Source organism: Pempheris klunzingeri, chromosome 10 (genome assembly GCF_042242105.1).
Source record: "Pempheris klunzingeri isolate RE-2024b chromosome 10, fPemKlu1.hap1, whole genome shotgun sequence".
In the NCBI taxonomy this organism is placed as follows: domain Eukaryota; kingdom Metazoa; phylum Chordata; class Actinopteri; order Acropomatiformes; family Pempheridae; genus Pempheris; species Pempheris klunzingeri.
In genome coordinates, this window is record NC_092021.1 from 11211746 (window position 1) to 11229178 (window position 17433).

The following is a 17433-nucleotide window of genomic DNA, read 5'->3' on the forward strand; positions in this document are numbered from 1 at the left end:
TGCGTGTGTGTGTGTGTTTAGCACCATCCCTCAGATGACCCAGGTGTTATTTCTTATTCAATTTCAATTCATTTGGCAGTGGAGGACAAATCTTATATTATATTTGTTATTATATATTATAATATATCTAACCTAATACTATAATGTAATGGAATCTTGCATCTATACAGGCTTACTTTTCACTTGTCGGAAACCTGAAAAAAACCCAGAATGTGTGTATATATATATGTGTGTGTGTGTGTGTGTGTGTATATATATATATATATACACACACACACACACACACACACACACACACACACACACACACACACACACACACACACACACACACACACACACACAAGCTTGTAAGCACCAGGACAACACACTCACTCTGATTACAGGTAAATTCAGTCAGAAGTAGTACAGTGTTAATGGTTGGCCTTGACCAAAAACATTTTTTGCTAGACCATTGTAATTATGTCATTCAACTTAAAAATACTCAGTGCCACATTAAAGGACATTTGTTCCTTTTTCTAATTGTATAAAATGAAATAGTGAAAATGTTGAAACTTGCAGTACAATTTTGTTCTCCGTCATATGGCAACTTTCTCCAGAGGTTGATCTCAGTTATGGTACAACAGGTGTACAGGCTTATATGTGCAACTATGCCCATACACTTTTTTGAGGGTGGCTTTTTGAGGGTTTCCTTGTAGAATAACAAAAGTAGTCAGTGAATTAGAATGATGTTAGAATTGACCATAGGTTTTTGAAAATATATCATGCTGGTTAAGGCAGTTGCCTAGCAGCAGCAGCTGCTCTAAGTCGGTCAAATCAGTTCTGCGAGGAGAGATACTGGTTTGAAAATGTTTGGGCCGTCTTAGCTGGGTAGGGAAAAAGCACTCGTGCAGAAACCCAGGTTCACTTCCCAGAAGCTATGCCTCTGTCTTGGCCAGGTGCCCATCAAACGCAACTGCCAGTGTTTGCTGGTGCAAACAGGTGATGAAGATGGAGAAGCATCACATCCATGTCATTGCCTTCTATTCAATGAAACTGTCCTGCATTCAGCCTTGAAAAATGAGGTGATGTATTACTTTTTGATATGAATAATGAATTCTTATTTAATGGAATGATCGCAAATTGTAAATAGTGAATAAGAGCTATCCTGTAGTTTGTGGTCTTTATTTTGTATATTCCAGCCCTGTGCTAAGTGCTTAATAGTGTGAGTGAACTACATGATGTCTCGTGATTACTAACGTGTCGTTCAACTCAGCCAAACATAATATGCACTTTGATCCCGTTTTCAGAAATATTTGAAGCAATGCCATTTTCTGTTTTTTTATAAGCCTGTGCTTTTGTAATGATGTCACTGGCCTGTATCATCTCAATTGTTGATACTGGATAATACTTGTCTTATGTAAGGGCAACAATTGAGGTGTATCCCCATTTTTATGTAGATACATATTAGGCCACTAAGGAAAATGTCTCCCTGGTCTGCAGGAAATAGGTCTGACTCAGCTGTAGCCACAGTCCTGGAATTTCTATCACACATGTGACATCTGCATGCAAGGCTGGTGTAGTCTGGTATGGCTCGTGCTGCCCTGCTCCTCTCTTCATTTGGGTAGTTTAGATTTTATTTGTTGTATGGCAAAAAAAATAAAAAATTACCCCTGTGGGATCTTCTCGGCACAACTCAACATCTAAACATCTGCTGATATGTCCCAGGTGTGCTGCATCACCCTATATGTGACTGATTTTAACAGTATGTTTATTGACACTGTAAGTTTATGTGTTTTGCTTGCTTCAGAAAAACAGCAAGAGAGTACATTATGGTCCGTCCAATTAAGGAAATAACAGTAGTATTGTAGTTACTTTTATTAGAAAGCAGTGTCTACATGATTTTAGATTATATATGGTATGACAAATTATACAGAAACCTAAATCAGTTCTCTGTTGTTTGTGTTGCTAATATTTCACATTAAGTACTTACTTCAGCTTATGCATCTGAGAACTAGCCAATAGTTTCATACTTTGGCCAGTATATTTCAGATTAAAGCTAAACCCAGACATTCCTAAAATCAATTTAACACTCTTAAGAAATGAGTAATCTGCTCATGCACTCTCTCCTATAGTACTCTTTCACATTTGGGAGGATGACTACATTTCATGGCTGTACAGAGTAGGATTAATGGGTGCTTTTGGTGCCTAAAGGCGCATTTCCATTCCAGGGCAATAATTCTAATCTAATTACTTGAATCCACTCAAAGGAGTGGGTCATTGATCAGGGAGGCCTCATCAAGTGAATACGCTATTGATCTGGACAAGGATATTTCTTCCTAACACTATTTTGTTGTCGTCAGTTTGTGATTTAAGCTTGAGCACCCATTTTCTTCTGCATTCTAGCTGACTTTGTGGGCCAAGGCAGGACAGAGGCATTGTTTGCTGGGTTGCAGTGGGACTCAGGATACCGTTGATGGTCACATCAATGACGGTGTTCATTTTCAGGCCTCATTGAGCTGCGAAAAGTCATAATAAAACAGATGGCCTCCCATTTCGAGGCCTGTCACAGATGTTGTGGGTTGCACTGGATCGCTGGTGCTGTTCTTGGACAGTCATCACTGCCACTATCTGTCTTAATGGATACAATTACAGCAGCATTGTAGTTGCTGTTATACTGCAGTATAATGACAAGTACAAATGACTGAGGCTTTGATCTCAGATGGTTATGCAGCCCTTTTTAGTGTATCTATGAAAAAACGCTTGTCCTCGTAAAAATAGACGTGCAATGAACAGTCCTAACTGTTGCTTTTGGGTTTCTGCTCCAAGGATCCTCTTCTGGACTGACTGGGATGCCACCTTCCCCCGAATCGAGGCTGCATCAATGAGTGGAGGAGGTCGACACATCGTGTTCAAGGATATGGAAATTGGCGCCTGGCCTAATGGACTAACTCTGGATCATTTGGAAAAAAGAATTGTTTGGACAGATGCACGGTATACATCAGAGCTTTCATGTTGCATGCAGAAGCATTCACACCTTTTATGACCATTAATACATGTTTGACATCATATACTGCAAAGAGTTCACAATTTCTTCAGTTAAAATTTATTTTGAATCTTCATTTTCCCAGTGGGGATCAAATAATAGAGGAAATGTATTATTTAGGGTACTATGGCCATATATGGTTTAAAGTAGGGTCATGAACAATTTAATGGTTCCATCAGTGGACTGGTGTGCTTCACTTTGATCTGCCTGTATCTGCTGTTCCCTTTCAATGTATTTGAAGAGCAGTTTAGACTTTGATATGGCCCTTTGTGTTGGTCTCTTTTGAACAGCTCCGACGCCATTTTCTCTGCACTCTATGATGGAAGTGGGGTCATTGAGATCCTCAGGGGCCACGAATACCTTTCCCATCCCTTTGCTGTGTCTCTCTTTGGTGGCAATGTCTACTGGACGGACTGGAGGACGAACACTTTAGCAAGAGCCAATAAATGGACCGGGCAAAACGTCACAGTCATCCAGAAGACAAGTGCTCAGCCCTTTGACTTGCAAATATTCCACCCTAGCAGGCAGCCACAAGGTGAGAACATTTTTTCTAGTTTGTCTCTTTGAAATGAGACATTTGCCGAAAACAGACATTCCGACATGTTAGCGATAACCAGGTCTATATAATTTGTCAGTTTTGCTTTCCTAGGATATTTGTAGCAGGGCCATTTAACCCTTAACATTTTTATCATCTGGCCCTCTGATTAGAAACTCAAAATAATTACACTTCAAAAGCGACCAGGATCATAACTTCAATTAAAAACGTTCAAGAGCACCATTTGATTTTGGGTATGACATTTTCAGGCTTGTGCACAAAAAGGAAGTGCTTGTTAAGCAGTCGGTTGGTAAACACAATATTGACTGAGGACAAATTATCTTTTAAAACTGAAATCATTCACATGTTGCAAAGCAAAAAAAAAAAAAATCCAGCATAATTTAATTGATTTCAGCTTCTATGTCCGCCTTCATTTGGCCTGTCAATCAATGAGCATGTGTCTGAATGAATAAGGTACTCATGCAGAGAATTTGCAAGCTTGAGTAAATGGTACCTCCTGAATGTATTTGTCTCACCATCCAATTGATTCTACTTGACTCATACCACTATATCAAAACCTTTTTTTAATTGAATGTGCAGAATGAGAACCACATCTGGCAATGAATAATTGTGGCATATCCAATAATCAAATCAAATAGTAATGTGAATAATGTGTTGTGGGGATGAAATAGTTCATTACTATTGCCAACAATTTCTTTTCAGTGAATGCTTCTGAATCTGTATCTGTCACTGTGGAATAGGTAATCAATTTTGTGAAAAGCTAAGCCAAGATTCTGACCACAGCTGATGTGCTGTCTGACAGAGTGCCTATACACACTTAAGCCAATCTTTATTTGATATGCAGATCAGCTTGCAAGATATATTGCCAAGCTGAAATTAATAGCATGAAATCTGTCTTAAGTTGGCTTCATTGTGTTTTTGTTATTTCAAAATGATTTTTTGATGGCTTTGTAAGGCAGAAGCTGCAAAATAAAACCCTGGATTATGGAACATTATGGCCCTGTTTGCCAAGACCACCTGATTGATGGATCAGTTTCTATCACAATTGCCTTTTTCAGCATTGGCGAGTTTCAAATGTCACCATACCACCATCCCTAAATGGGCATTATTATGGTCCTAATCAGGTTTCCATCTATTCAGTGCCTCCACTGCTTCTCCAATGTGTCAGGAGTTAATTTGCTTGTTTCGTTTCTGTATTTGCATTCTCATGAATGTTCACCATAGATAAGTGTGAGCAAATGGGTCTGCTTACCCAAAGAAGACAGTAAGCGTGCCTAATCCTATTTAAAAAAGCTCAATGGAGGCGGAGCTGGTTATTATCCACTCTAGCCACAACCAAGGCCTAGAGATGTGATGCTCCACTAAACCCCAAACATCTGGACCAAAGCAAACTAAAGAGAGGAATGAATGAAAACATGCAGCTGGTCTGAGAAGCTATTCAGCAGGTGCCACCAGGGAGCTCCACAGGAGCCATAAACAGCCTATAAATACTTTACATGTCACTTCAAAGCCAGGGCTGTGTTTTTTAACATTACAGTGGGAAACGAGCGTTCACAAATTAGGGGGCATATTTGCAATCCAAAAACCCCACAGCCATGATCCATTGCATCATTACAAACTGCAGACAGTGGAGAAGATTATTTATTTTGATCTTTTGACCATTAAAATGAGATAATAATTTTAATGTTGATACATTATTGTTCCACATGGGTTACTTTCAATATACTCATTTCAACCACAACACATGCTCCTGTAGTTATTAATCGCCCTTCTCAGTTGTTGGGTTGTTTTCTCAGTATAATTCATTTTGTAGCATGAAATTAATTCTATAGACATATTGGCATGATGGAGTCTTCAATATTGTTAATTCTAGTACATAACCTTCCCTTTTCCCCTTGTATTTTTCCTGTTTCCTTAATTGAATAAGGGTAGAATAAAGATGTGGCTGAGGATAATTCAGTTGTATCCTTTGACATTGATAATTGTTATTCCCAGTGTGTGCAAAGCTTTACACAAACAATATAATATTCATGCTATTGACAACACACACAGTCATGTGCAGGCAGACAAATCACACTGTAATTGTGCCACCAGTATTATCATGACGAATATATTAGGCTTTTAGATAGATAAGGACAACAAATACAGGTCTCTCACTGTAGAGGAGCGCTTGCATACTAATTTGTAGCATCACTACACTGAGCTTTTCCTGAATATGACTTTTGGAGTGAAAATGAGCATCTGTTTTTAATTTTAGAGAGTACCATCATTTTCACTACCTTGACAGCATAGCAATGGGCATATTTATTTGTTGCAAGTACATCTGACAGTATAGAGCAAATGAATATCTTTGCTCTGTTGTCATCCCTCAAGAGTATGAATCAGGTAAATGCAGTGCTGTTCAAATGTCTTCCCATTAGCATACTGAGTCAGCTGGATGCTGTTTCCAGCGTGCTGAAACGGAGTTGGATTTTTTTTATTTTAAATAAGCCACATTTGTGATGAAATGGGGCTCTCCAATGTGTAGCTGAAGGAGCCCTACAAAAGAACTTTGAATGAACTTGTCTGACATGAATCATCCAGCGCAGATGGAAAAATGGATGTGTGTTGCACAAACTTTGCATGACAGTAATAAAACTGTAGTTGGCTTTGTGTAGGTTTGCAGGGGTGATTTGTTCTGAATAGAGTGAGAAATTCATGGCAACTGACTCTTTCAAATTTAGTACGCCCATAAGATCCCTCTAGAGTTTCCAGTGCGCATGTGTGGAAGTATATGCTGCCTGTTACGATTGCTTCTGCTTGTTTTCTTATTTTTTCTTACTTTTAACTATCTTTTTAATTATTTGTTTTACTTTTTTTGCTGGTAATATGTTTTTAAGATGTTCCTTCTCCAATACATGCTGGTGGAGAGAGCTCTTGTCATCTTTTTGCTGTGAAACTACTACTTTAACTCTGCCGGGTGGCCGTTGGTAGCCGTTGGTAGCTGTTTTGGCTACACGAGTGATCAGCTGATCGCTCTGAAACCTGCTGGCATCTTGACCACGAGATCTTCACAAATTCCAGAAGAATTGTGGAGGAAAATACACCGAGGTTGCAGAGGAAAGAAGAACCAGCAGAGGAGAGAAACCAGAAGGAGACGACGGAGACGTATGGAGGAAAAGAAATATTAACCCTGTCTCCCCATCGTTACTATGGGCAACGTGAGATCGCTGGTAAACAAGATGGAGGAGCTAACAGCGTTAGCCAGGAGTCAGATGGAGTGCCGGGAGTGTAGTCTGGTGTGCTTTTTGGAGACATGGCTGCATCAGGACATTCCCGACGACAATGTTTCCATTGGTGGCTTCCAAACTGTTCGGGCCGACAGGGACTGCACCAGGAGCGGTAAGCGGAGAGGAGGGGGGCCGTTCTGGTGAACAACAGGTGGTGCAGTCCTGCTCATATTACTATCAAGGAGCACATCTGCAGCCCGGACATTGAACTGTTTGCTGTTGGTCTTCGTCCACGTTGCCTGCCACAGGAGTTTTCACATGTTGTCATGGTGACTGTTTACATTCCTCCTTCTGCCAACCCAACTTCGGCGTGTGATGTCATCCACTCTGCCATAGCCCGGGTACAGACTCTACACCAGAGTGCACTCACTGCTATCTCTGTCTTCAACCATGTCACCATGGCAAAGGCGCTGCCAAACTTCACCCAGTACGTGAACTGTTCCACCAGAGAAGAGAGGACCCTGGACTCTGGACTCACCTGATTTACTTTTGTGTTTGAAGTTTATTCTTATTCTTTTGGAGCTGTGTGTAACAAAAAGCAATTTCCCCCTGGGGATTATTAAAGGAATTCTGATTCTGATTCTGATTAATTTTAAAACTGTTGATTGTCAGCTTGCTGTGCTTGTCCAATAGAAACTGTCGGCACAGGTCTCAACATGAGGGTTTTAAAGTGGATATTCTCCCAGCCTTAAGAGGACAACTGAGAAAGTGTTACCCTGAATCCAAGAGAAGTGACAAAGAGTATAAACATAATCTATTCTTATATTAATAACCACGTCTCTTAACCTTTTAGACCCAATTCAAAAAGGAGACCAACTATCAACCAATCAAACTCAGCATACCTGCTCCAAACCCCACATTATTTCTTTGCACTTAATAGACCTTCTAAATATTACACATAGGTTTGTGCCATTTCTCTAACATAGAGTCTGTAACCTCTTATGTATGAAAGCCAGGGTTTTCATATTTCTTTTCAGAACTGTCATGCTTTCAAGCATTATCTTTTCTTTTCTGCAATTATACAGCAAGAAGAATACTGTAATAATTATAGTTGTTGTCAGCAATGCTTTTTTGCCAGTGTCAAAGTATGTATTTTCAGACAGGCCTGCAATTGTCATGTTGCCAAGGCTGTTCATTCCAGTTAACAGTGTTTAGTGTTTATCCTGGCCTATGCCTTCGTTTGCCCCAAACATCTTATTTTGTTCCCTTTTTCTTCCTTTTTTCTACCTTCCCATCAGCCTCTAACCCATGTGAAGGGAATGATCGACGTGGTCCCTGTTCACATCTGTGTCTCATCAATTACAACCGCACTGCGTCCTGCACCTGTCCCCACCTTATGAAGCTTTCACCCAACAAACAATCCTGCTTTGGTGAGCAAGAACATCTGCCTCATTTTTCATGCTTTCCCCTAATGTTATCATAGTGAAAATATAGGATAATACGTAAACAGCAGCAGAGGTGCTTGCTTTACATATGAATTTCTGCCTTTTTGATTGACATCAGCATTTACGTCAGGCTGTTCTAATCACACTCTCAGCTGTATCTGACAAAAAACATATCCAAAGGTGCATTTCCCAAGTGCTTGATTTCTTAATCATCTCACCAGCATTGAAAAGGTTCCTCCTGTATGTGCGACGGTCTGAAATCCGTGGTGTGGACATTGACAATCCTTATATGAATGTCATGACGGCGCTAACGGTGCCAGACATTGATGATGTCACAGTGGTGGACTATGATGCACAGGAGGAGAGGATCTACTGGGCTGACATCAAAACCCAAACCATTAAACGGGCCTTCATCAATGGCACCCAGCTAGAGACCATCATTTCTGCAGGTGGGTGCATTCCAGACATCCATACAAAATGCAAAGCCAGTGCTGTGTGGTATGTAGCACACTGTATGTCTGTACTAACCAATATTGATTAGTTTGTCCACATGTGCATGTATCATATTTCCCTGAGCTTATTTACATTATAGTTTAGTAAAGCAAACAGCCATGACAGATTTTTCATGCTCTGCCTGACAGACATAGTGAACTGCCGCGGTCTGGCTTTAGACTGGCTTTCCAGGAACTTATACTGGCTCAGCTCTGAAAATGACGAGTCGCAAATCAATGTGGCCCGCTTTGATGGGTCCCTGAAGACCTCCATCATCCACGGCATTGATAAGCCAAGGTGCCTTGTAGTGCACCCCGCCAAGGGGTAAGTAGATTAGAACAGTCTGCACTTCATCAGTACCTCGCCTTCAATGCATAGTATTAGGAAACCTGACGGACCTTACCGGAATGAAAGAGGGATCAAAACCTTGCTGTTGTTAAGATTTGAAGCTTGTAATGTTTTACAAGGTTGAAATGTCTGTGTAGACCTTTACCAGGTGGATCAAAATTTGTTGGCTTACATTTAATTTTCAGTTAATACCAACGTAACATTCATTGACTACGTTGTAAATCTCATGATATCTTGTGCCTGATTGGACAGCTAACTATTCACCTCACACCTTCCCACACAGAAAAATCTATTGGACAGATGGCAACACCATTAACATGGCTAACATGGATGGGAGTAACAGCAAGGTCCTCCACCAGAATCAGAGGGATCCTGTAGGTCAGTATGAGAGCTTTGGATAGCATACTGAGTTAGACCTCCTAATCAGCTGTTTCTCAAGCGTGACCGATCTAAGAAGTGTGAAACAACAAATTTGTAAAAAAAAAGACATTTAGTTTCAAGCTCTGTTTGTTCATTTTACATAAACTCTTCACGCTGTTATCCTTTGATCTGAATAACTATAACCAGATTAAAGCACTGACATGTTTTGCAGTAAGTCTTACTGTCTCCAATAATTCAAGTGCACTTAATTTGTTTGATTTTTGGGATACTTTCTGAAAGAATGTGTAATGGCCCACTGCAAATGTTTTAGTACCACAAAACAGGCCAGAAAATTGAGGAAATTTGTAAGTATTCTTTGATTATGGATTCAATGTATGGTCATTTAATTCAATCAAAATTTACAGCATCACCAGCTGTGCCTCTGCATATACTACTTTGCACCTATGTTCACTTCATTCCAAATTAATTTGGAGTCATTCCCCTATTTGAACCTTAATGTGACAAAGATTACTCGATAAAAGTGTTGACATAAAAGCTGTAATAATCTCAGTTGGCCTGTAAGATGTTTGACTGACTGAATCAGTAATGTTTTTAACTGTTGACATTTTCTGTTTTGACAATGTCAACAAAAATCAGAAAGAACACCCACCTCTTCTTTGGTGATGTTATCTCAACAGGCAATGTCAAAGAAAGTCACAAGACTCTTTGACTAAAGGTGTCAGTGTTTGTTAAGGCTTGACAAGTCAAGCAATGCTGGATTTCTTTTGAAAGGTAGACAAACACTTAACACGAAATAAAGGCACCTCTGTCTTTAGGGTAAAGTTTAAAAAAAAAGAAATAAAATCAAATTGAACCATAAAAAAATGACCTTTGTAGTAGTGTCACTTCCCTCAAAACACAAATTAGAACCATCCACCAAGAAGTCCAATTGCTGATTAATGTAAATTAGATATAGATATGTTTGTAAAAATACAACAAAGAAAAGAGATTTGGGAAGAGAAAAAAACTATGTAAAAACAAATTTTTAAAAATCTTACCAGGATAGTAATGAGGATGATTGTTTAAACAAGCAGCTGTTGAGAAGGACCAGCCCGCAGGTGGCAGGTGGCAGTCTGAAATGGCGGGAATGTAGTACTGGACAGCAATCACTGAGCAGTGAGAGAAGTGATCCATGTAAGATTTTTCTGTTGGTGTACTGTTGAATTTTGGCGGTCTTAATTTCCACTGGTCTGGGAAAAAGGGTATACAGGTTAGAGGGTATATACAGCTGGGTTTACAGATAGATGAGGCTACTTTGGCAGCTCAGTCCTTCTTCTGATGTGTATTTTACATAGCAGCATAGCAGTCTTGCCCAGCACTCATAGCACTGGTTCTTGCCGAGATAATATTCATGATAATTCATATGGACCAATGATTAATCACTTGGTGCTTGATTTTAAATGGTTTCTGCTACTTACTTGTTGAGTTTAAATTCTTTCCTGCTTGTGACACATGCTTATGTGATAAATTGCAGCTTGATTTAACAAAAACAGTCAGCTGGTCTTCATCCCTAGAAGCTGCTATCAAGGTCAAACTCCCCCTTTGTCACACAAACAGCTCCACTGTCTTCACTGTATTTCTTCATTCTCCCCGGCTTGTCAGCAATACAGATAGCAGAGCACACCGTATTTCACTGGCTTCATTTATGATTATGGGGTAGACGTGGGGACAAGTGTAAATTAATGATGCACTATGACTATGAATCTGCCAGACATAAATCCAACACATGGTGGGAGACAGCGAGTTGTCCAGAGGTCCACAATTGAAATAGCTTTTAGTTCCCAACCTTAACAATGGGTTTTCATGAAAAAGACATCATGTTAGCCAGGAAATGGGTTTAAAAGCAGTCAGCAGTCTCAGTCTTACCACTCTCGCCAGCTGGAGCTGTCATAATGAGATCCCCCACAAATACGTGCCAGCAAACACATAAACATTTCTATTACCCCTCACTCATCCAAATGCATTGAAACAGTAAGTAAATATTCAAGTAATGCAGTTTTGAAATGTGCCGTTGCAATACTGTTGAAATATAATCCAAAGGAAATGTATTTTTTTATGCACCTTCTCAGTGCTGCATATTTAATTTTGTCAGGATTTGTTTGTAAATATACTGATTTGCCCATCTGATGGGTACAAAGGGATTATGTGTGTGTGTATATATATATATATATATATATATATATATATATATATATATATATATATACCTACATATATATGTGTGTATTATATTTAAAATAATAAAACATTTTCTACATGTTTAACATGTCTAATCTTAATCTATTCTTGTTTACAACTGGTTTACTATTAAATGACTTCTGCTATCTATTTATCACTTGCCAACTAATTAAAATTTTGCCATGTCTTAAAGTCAAGCTCTGTATCCCAGTGAATCACAGCAGAATGAGCATTAACCTGGTGTTCTCTCTTCACTTGTCTTCCTCTAAGGTCTCTCAATAGACTACACTGCCAACAAGCTGTACTGGATAAGCTCGACCAATGGCACTATCAACAGGTGCAATCTGGACGGCAGTGGGCTGGAAGTGCTGGAGACTCTAAAGAGGGAGTTAGTCAAAGGCACAGCTCTGGCTGTGATGGGTGAGTGGGGCTTGTCACGAGTGCATCAGATTGCCATTGGGGATTAGTCAGAGAGTGTGGAGGGATTACGTGTTTAACCAGTTAAGTGGCTGTAGAATGGAGCTATTCAGCCAGGCTTTGCAACAGTTGTGCCTCACTTTGTGTGAAGTAGCATGGGCATTAGATAATTAAAACACAGTGCAGCAGTGATTGATGATTGATTTTCTCACCCCTCTCATAATGAAAAGGGAGGAGGATGTTCATTATGTGTTGATTCTTGGTATCAGCACTGAATCCAATGTGTCACACCATCCATCAACTCATAGGTAGCTCACATTACAACAGTCTTTAGCTCACAACTCTGGCTCTTAGGGCCATATGTAAGTGTTAACTAAAAGACAAACTAGCTCGGCCATTACAACGTGCAGAAAGTGTGAAAACTGCCAAAATTTAGTAACAGCCTGATGTAGTAACAGTAATACTGAGTGTGCAGTACAGACAACAATCTTTGTTATTGGTGTAATAACCAAACAGGTATTTGGGCTGCACCTGTATACTTCAAATAGGTAATGACTAAAATGTCATTCATCTCACTCCTCCCCTCCTTTTTTCTTATAACAAATCAGAATTAGAATTTTAAATTGTCTCACTGCCACACTGCTTCAGTCTTGACAATTGGGAAGCTTCCCAGTCAGCTATGCATTTTCCTTGCCAAGATTAGTAATGAGAGTGGGAGCAAGAGTTGTTGTTTGCGTGCGTGCGTGCATGTGTGTGTGTGTGTGTGTGTGTGTGTGTGTGTGTGTGTGTGTCGACCAAAGTGTGTTTTTATTTTTCAGGGGAAAAAACAAAATCAAGAGTGTTTGTCAGAGTGTGCTCTTGAAGCATGTTGTTAATCATGCCGAGCCTTCATTTCCTGTGTGGTAGGTATCTGTCAGTTTGTGCACAGAGCATTAGTTACACTGTTACAGATCAGCACCGTAGTAGCAAAATGGAATCTCATTGATTTGTTCGCTGTTAGCATTCTGCAACTCCAACACACACATCTTTTTGGTTCATTTTTTGAGACACTTCTTATAATAAAGAGTCTGACTATGGAGGACTTTTTGCATTTCACAAATGAGAGATAGAACTTGAGGTGACATAGACTAATGGTTTGGTTCCTGCACAGTAGCAGGTACAGCAAAACATTGAAATGATGTATGTGAGTCTCCATCAATCACAATTAATGACATTTTGTCACGATGAGGAAATTGTTTTAAATGGTGGAATGAACAGCACAGTACTGTGTTGTTGTGTGTAATTTGTTAAATAGATGATTTTTGCAGTGGTTTCTCCAGTATAATGGCCATATAGTAATGAATAACTTTATATAGAAGATAGCAATCTAGTGAGTTTGTAGTTAATTTTTTATAAGATCAAACTTCATTAGGCAAACATCTATTTTATGAGCATCACTATTGGTGATGCCCACTACAGAGAAATGTCCTCTATGCAGATGTTTGTTTCATCTCCATGGTGAAAGATGCAATCAAGCCTATTCACTGACTATTCACTCTGTTTACCCCAAAGTTTCTCCTCACTGGTTCTTCTTTGTCTTACTAGCAGAGCAAACTGTTCTTAGAATCACAGTATGGTTATGCAGATAAATACATGTGCCATCTGCTTTACAAGGGAAATACCTTGTTAGGTATCATCAAGTGAGTAGGGGTAATTAAGGGCTCTTGAGCCCTCTGTGGTTACACAGCTAATCAAGTTAAATAAGCATTCATCTAACAATTATTCTACTCTGTCTTCTGGTCTGTTAAAGTTTTATTGATCAGAAGGTCGTAGTTGTTAAGGTTACTCCAAGACAATGTCATGTGTTAGAGGAAAAGTCTTAGTTCTATCAGGATCCGTAGCTCTGTCACAGCTAGAGGTAGAGGCAGGCACCTAACCACTATTTGGATGACTTGACTTGGTCTGGGTTTTGCAAAGGTTTTTGTAGTGCAAGGTGCAGTTCTTAGTGCAGAATGAGTCATTTTGTCTCTGATTGCTGCAGAATAAAATCTGTAAAAGTTCAGTGATGATACATCCCCTATTGACTGGCAAAATTAAACCCTGACTGTCAGCGTTAGAGAGAAAAATGACTGTAATCAGCATACATCCATGTCTTAAAACGTGCTGGGGTGCTTTTGTTTCCTTTTGGAGTTAGTTTTTCTCAAGCTGGTTGTGAAACGATATATTGAAGGCAATGTTAGTGACACAAGGTCGATCCACTCAGGTCCTAGGGCTGTGTAATAATTGGATTGGCTTGAGGGAAAGGTGAGAGCTTCTATTTAGAAGGTTCGGATGATCCATCAGTCTTGACTTGCCTGAAATCAAACTAGCAGTTGAGGTGGAAATTGAATATGATGTGGCACAAATGAGCAATCACAGCTATTCAGCGACCCTCGTGGCATCAAATTAACACCGGGTGCAAAGATAATCTAGGCTAGCATGCCCTCCAGGGTCAAATATTTTGTAAACTGCATGTAGACTGTCATTCTCACTCATGAGAATTTGTCTGATTTGTAGAAACAGGTTTTCTTGTTTCTACAAAGGATGGCATTGAGCCTTAAGCCATTAATGCACGAGGGCATTGTTTCTGTTTGCGTTTTTGAGTGAGATTATGAAACAGTATCTCACCTTTAGGGGACTGACGGTGTGAAACCTGAGGGTCACATGTTTCGGTTATTTTTTTTAAAAAACATAACACAGCTAAATTGTCTGATAAGTAAGAATTTCATTACAACATATTGTGTTGACTGCAAAATGCTGCTCTCATCTCAGGTTTGTTTTTTAGGCTGTAGTTCAAGCAGGTGACACATGGTTCGTATGTACCAACAATGCTGCTCAGAAGGGTTTAATTAGCAAAAAAATATTAATAAAAATAATCGAACTTCAGTGCCGGTGCTGCTGGTTAGCAGAGTAATTCCTCTGGGGTGATGCTAGATTTCTGAAACTTTATTTTTCTTTTATTATTTTTTTTTACTGTTCCCTATTTTAATGTGTCTGTATAAATATGAATTCATCTTTCCTTTAGGTTGCTTATTTTAAGCATGCCTCCTTGGGGAAATGGTCCATTTTTTGCAATTTTGGCCCTTTCTAAAAGGACTAAAATCAGGTCCATCTCCTCCCCTTTTACAGTGTCTGTTTTGAAGCAAGAGGAGCCATCTGACGTTTCTCTACTTTGCACTTCAGTGGAATTTAAAAAATTGAGAGTTCCTGTCACGTATGTAGTGTCTGTGGCAAAGTGCCTGGACTGTGCATCACTGATTCCTGCTGAGGACAGAGATGGGGGTTGGAGGATAGTGTGATGGTGCTGTGCTGGGTGTGCTGGGCTCAGGAGCCTATTCTGCATGTGCCATTTCACAAAGACGCACTCATCACTTATGCTCACTACAGCAGCACTACTGAAGCCTGGAGATTCACTGTCACACAAAGCCAGCAGGTCAGCCACTCTGTCTGGTAGTAAACAGTGAAATATCATCAGCATCAGTGCCTTATTTTAAGCGTTTTTAAGTGCTTTTAAATGCAAAGATTTGCTCATAAAATAGACGTTAGCCTAATGAAGTTTGGTCTTATAAAATTAAAAATCAAAGAAGAAGAGATGCTGCCTAAATGTTTTTACCAAATTAGATTGTCATTCGTTCTTGCTGTCCGTTGACCATGCACAGAAATATATAAATCATTTGTAATTCTTTTGATAACTTTGACATGGTATCAAAACTAACAATTGTGCCCATTTCATTTCATATTGGAAGAGCCATTTTGGTGTGAAATCCTTTCCCAAACATCAAAGCATCTATGTTTCATGGCTGAAATGCACAAATCATCATCAGCAAGTGGGCAGAGCATGGAACTGGGTATTCCACTCTTTAATCTCAAATCCGCTCAGAGAATGCTTCAATTATTAAGGGGCTTTACGCCAAAAGAGTGCCAGCCTTGCTGGATTAGAGTGAAAGCTGGAGCACACCGTTTGCACTTGGAATTGATAATGAAGGGAGGTATTTGATTATGCTGTACTGTTTTTTGAGTACTTGTTTGCATCGCAACAAGATTTGCCAGCATAGTGAAGAAGACAAAATGTTGCAGTAATACCTGATTAAAGGGGCAGTTTGCCTTTGCATTGCAGTTTTACTCAATCTACAATTTATTAAGTAAATTGCATTGATGGTTACAGGTGGTAAACTGTGGTGGGCAGATGAAGAGTCAGCACAGCTGGGAACAGTTACCAAGAGAGATGGGCGGAACCTTGTGGTCTTGAGAAACAAGACGAGTGGAGTGGTTCATATGAAGGTCTACGACAGGGAGGGTCAGAAGGGTAAGCAGGTCCACACATACCAACACGCAAACACAAAAAGATGTCTTTTGTGGTGTTATTTTCATCACACACTCTGCACATATGCTTATTAAGTGCCTTTTGCTGGTTGTGCTTAACATTCAGGAAGAACGCCATGCCAGATAAACAACGGAGGATGCTCACAGCTCTGCTTCCCCACTTCCGAGAACACCCGTAGCTGCTCCTGCACTGTTGGCTACAACCTGCGTAGCGACCGCATGTCTTGCGAGGGTACATTTCCCAAAATATGCGCTCAAGAGCTGCCAATATGTTTCTATCAGCATTTTATCTAATGTGACTGCAACCATAAAATACATCTTTGAAATCTTTTTACATTCATTACTCTAAATGTTAAACGATGAATATATGACCAATGCGTTTAATTAATCTGTATATAGATTACAGGCTATTCATAATTTGCAATGTTTAAACACCTTTGTTTAGGGTATAATAGATCATTTGTCGTTCTTTAGGTGTTGACTCATTTCTGATGTATTCCATTCATGAGGGAATCCGGGGAATTGCTCTTGATCCAAATGACAACAGTGAAGCGCTCATGCCCATCACAGGAACACTGTTTGCTGTTGGAGTTGACTTTCATGCAGGTATGATACCATGCACCACACAGAGGGATTTCAACTGAATCAGTGTTTGAGTGTAGGGCAATAGACATGTCAGAGATCCAATGAAGCTTGAATATTTTTTTTTTGTGACATATGGTTAAATGTACATGCCTATGTTGTTCCTGGTGTCTTTAAGTTGAAATGAGAAGTTGTTTTGCCGGATTTTAAACAGCTGTTGGCTTAGTTTACTTGCAAAACAAAGCAAATTCTCGGACTTGACTGTAACTGTGAGAAAAAAAAAATCCTTTGATTTCCAGATGCAATTATGCTTTTTGTACATACCAAGACTTCTACCCATACATCAGTGGACATCAACTACTCGTGCAAAAATAGAAAGGACTTCCAATTTGCCTCTCAACTGTGGTAATGGTAGAGGAA

At 39.6% G+C, this 17433-nt stretch overlaps 1 protein-coding gene across 1 annotated transcript in view; it reads left to right on the forward strand.

Moving 5' to 3' along the window:
- The window catches only part of lrp1bb (low density lipoprotein receptor-related protein 1Bb), a 226081-nt gene that overhangs the window by 134087 nt on the left and 74561 nt on the right, over nt 1–17433 (forward strand). The window contains exons 26-35 of the mRNA XM_070837556.1: nt 2809–2973; nt 3316–3560; nt 8089–8220; nt 8457–8684; nt 8877–9051; nt 9359–9453; nt 11944–12093; nt 16274–16414; nt 16538–16663; nt 16906–17037. Coding sequence (XP_070693657.1) covers nt 2809–2973; nt 3316–3560; nt 8089–8220; nt 8457–8684; nt 8877–9051; nt 9359–9453; nt 11944–12093; nt 16274–16414; nt 16538–16663; nt 16906–17037 — 1589 coding nt within the window. The remainder of the gene's footprint in view (nt 1–2808; nt 2974–3315; nt 3561–8088; nt 8221–8456; nt 8685–8876; nt 9052–9358; nt 9454–11943; nt 12094–16273; nt 16415–16537; nt 16664–16905; nt 17038–17433) is intronic.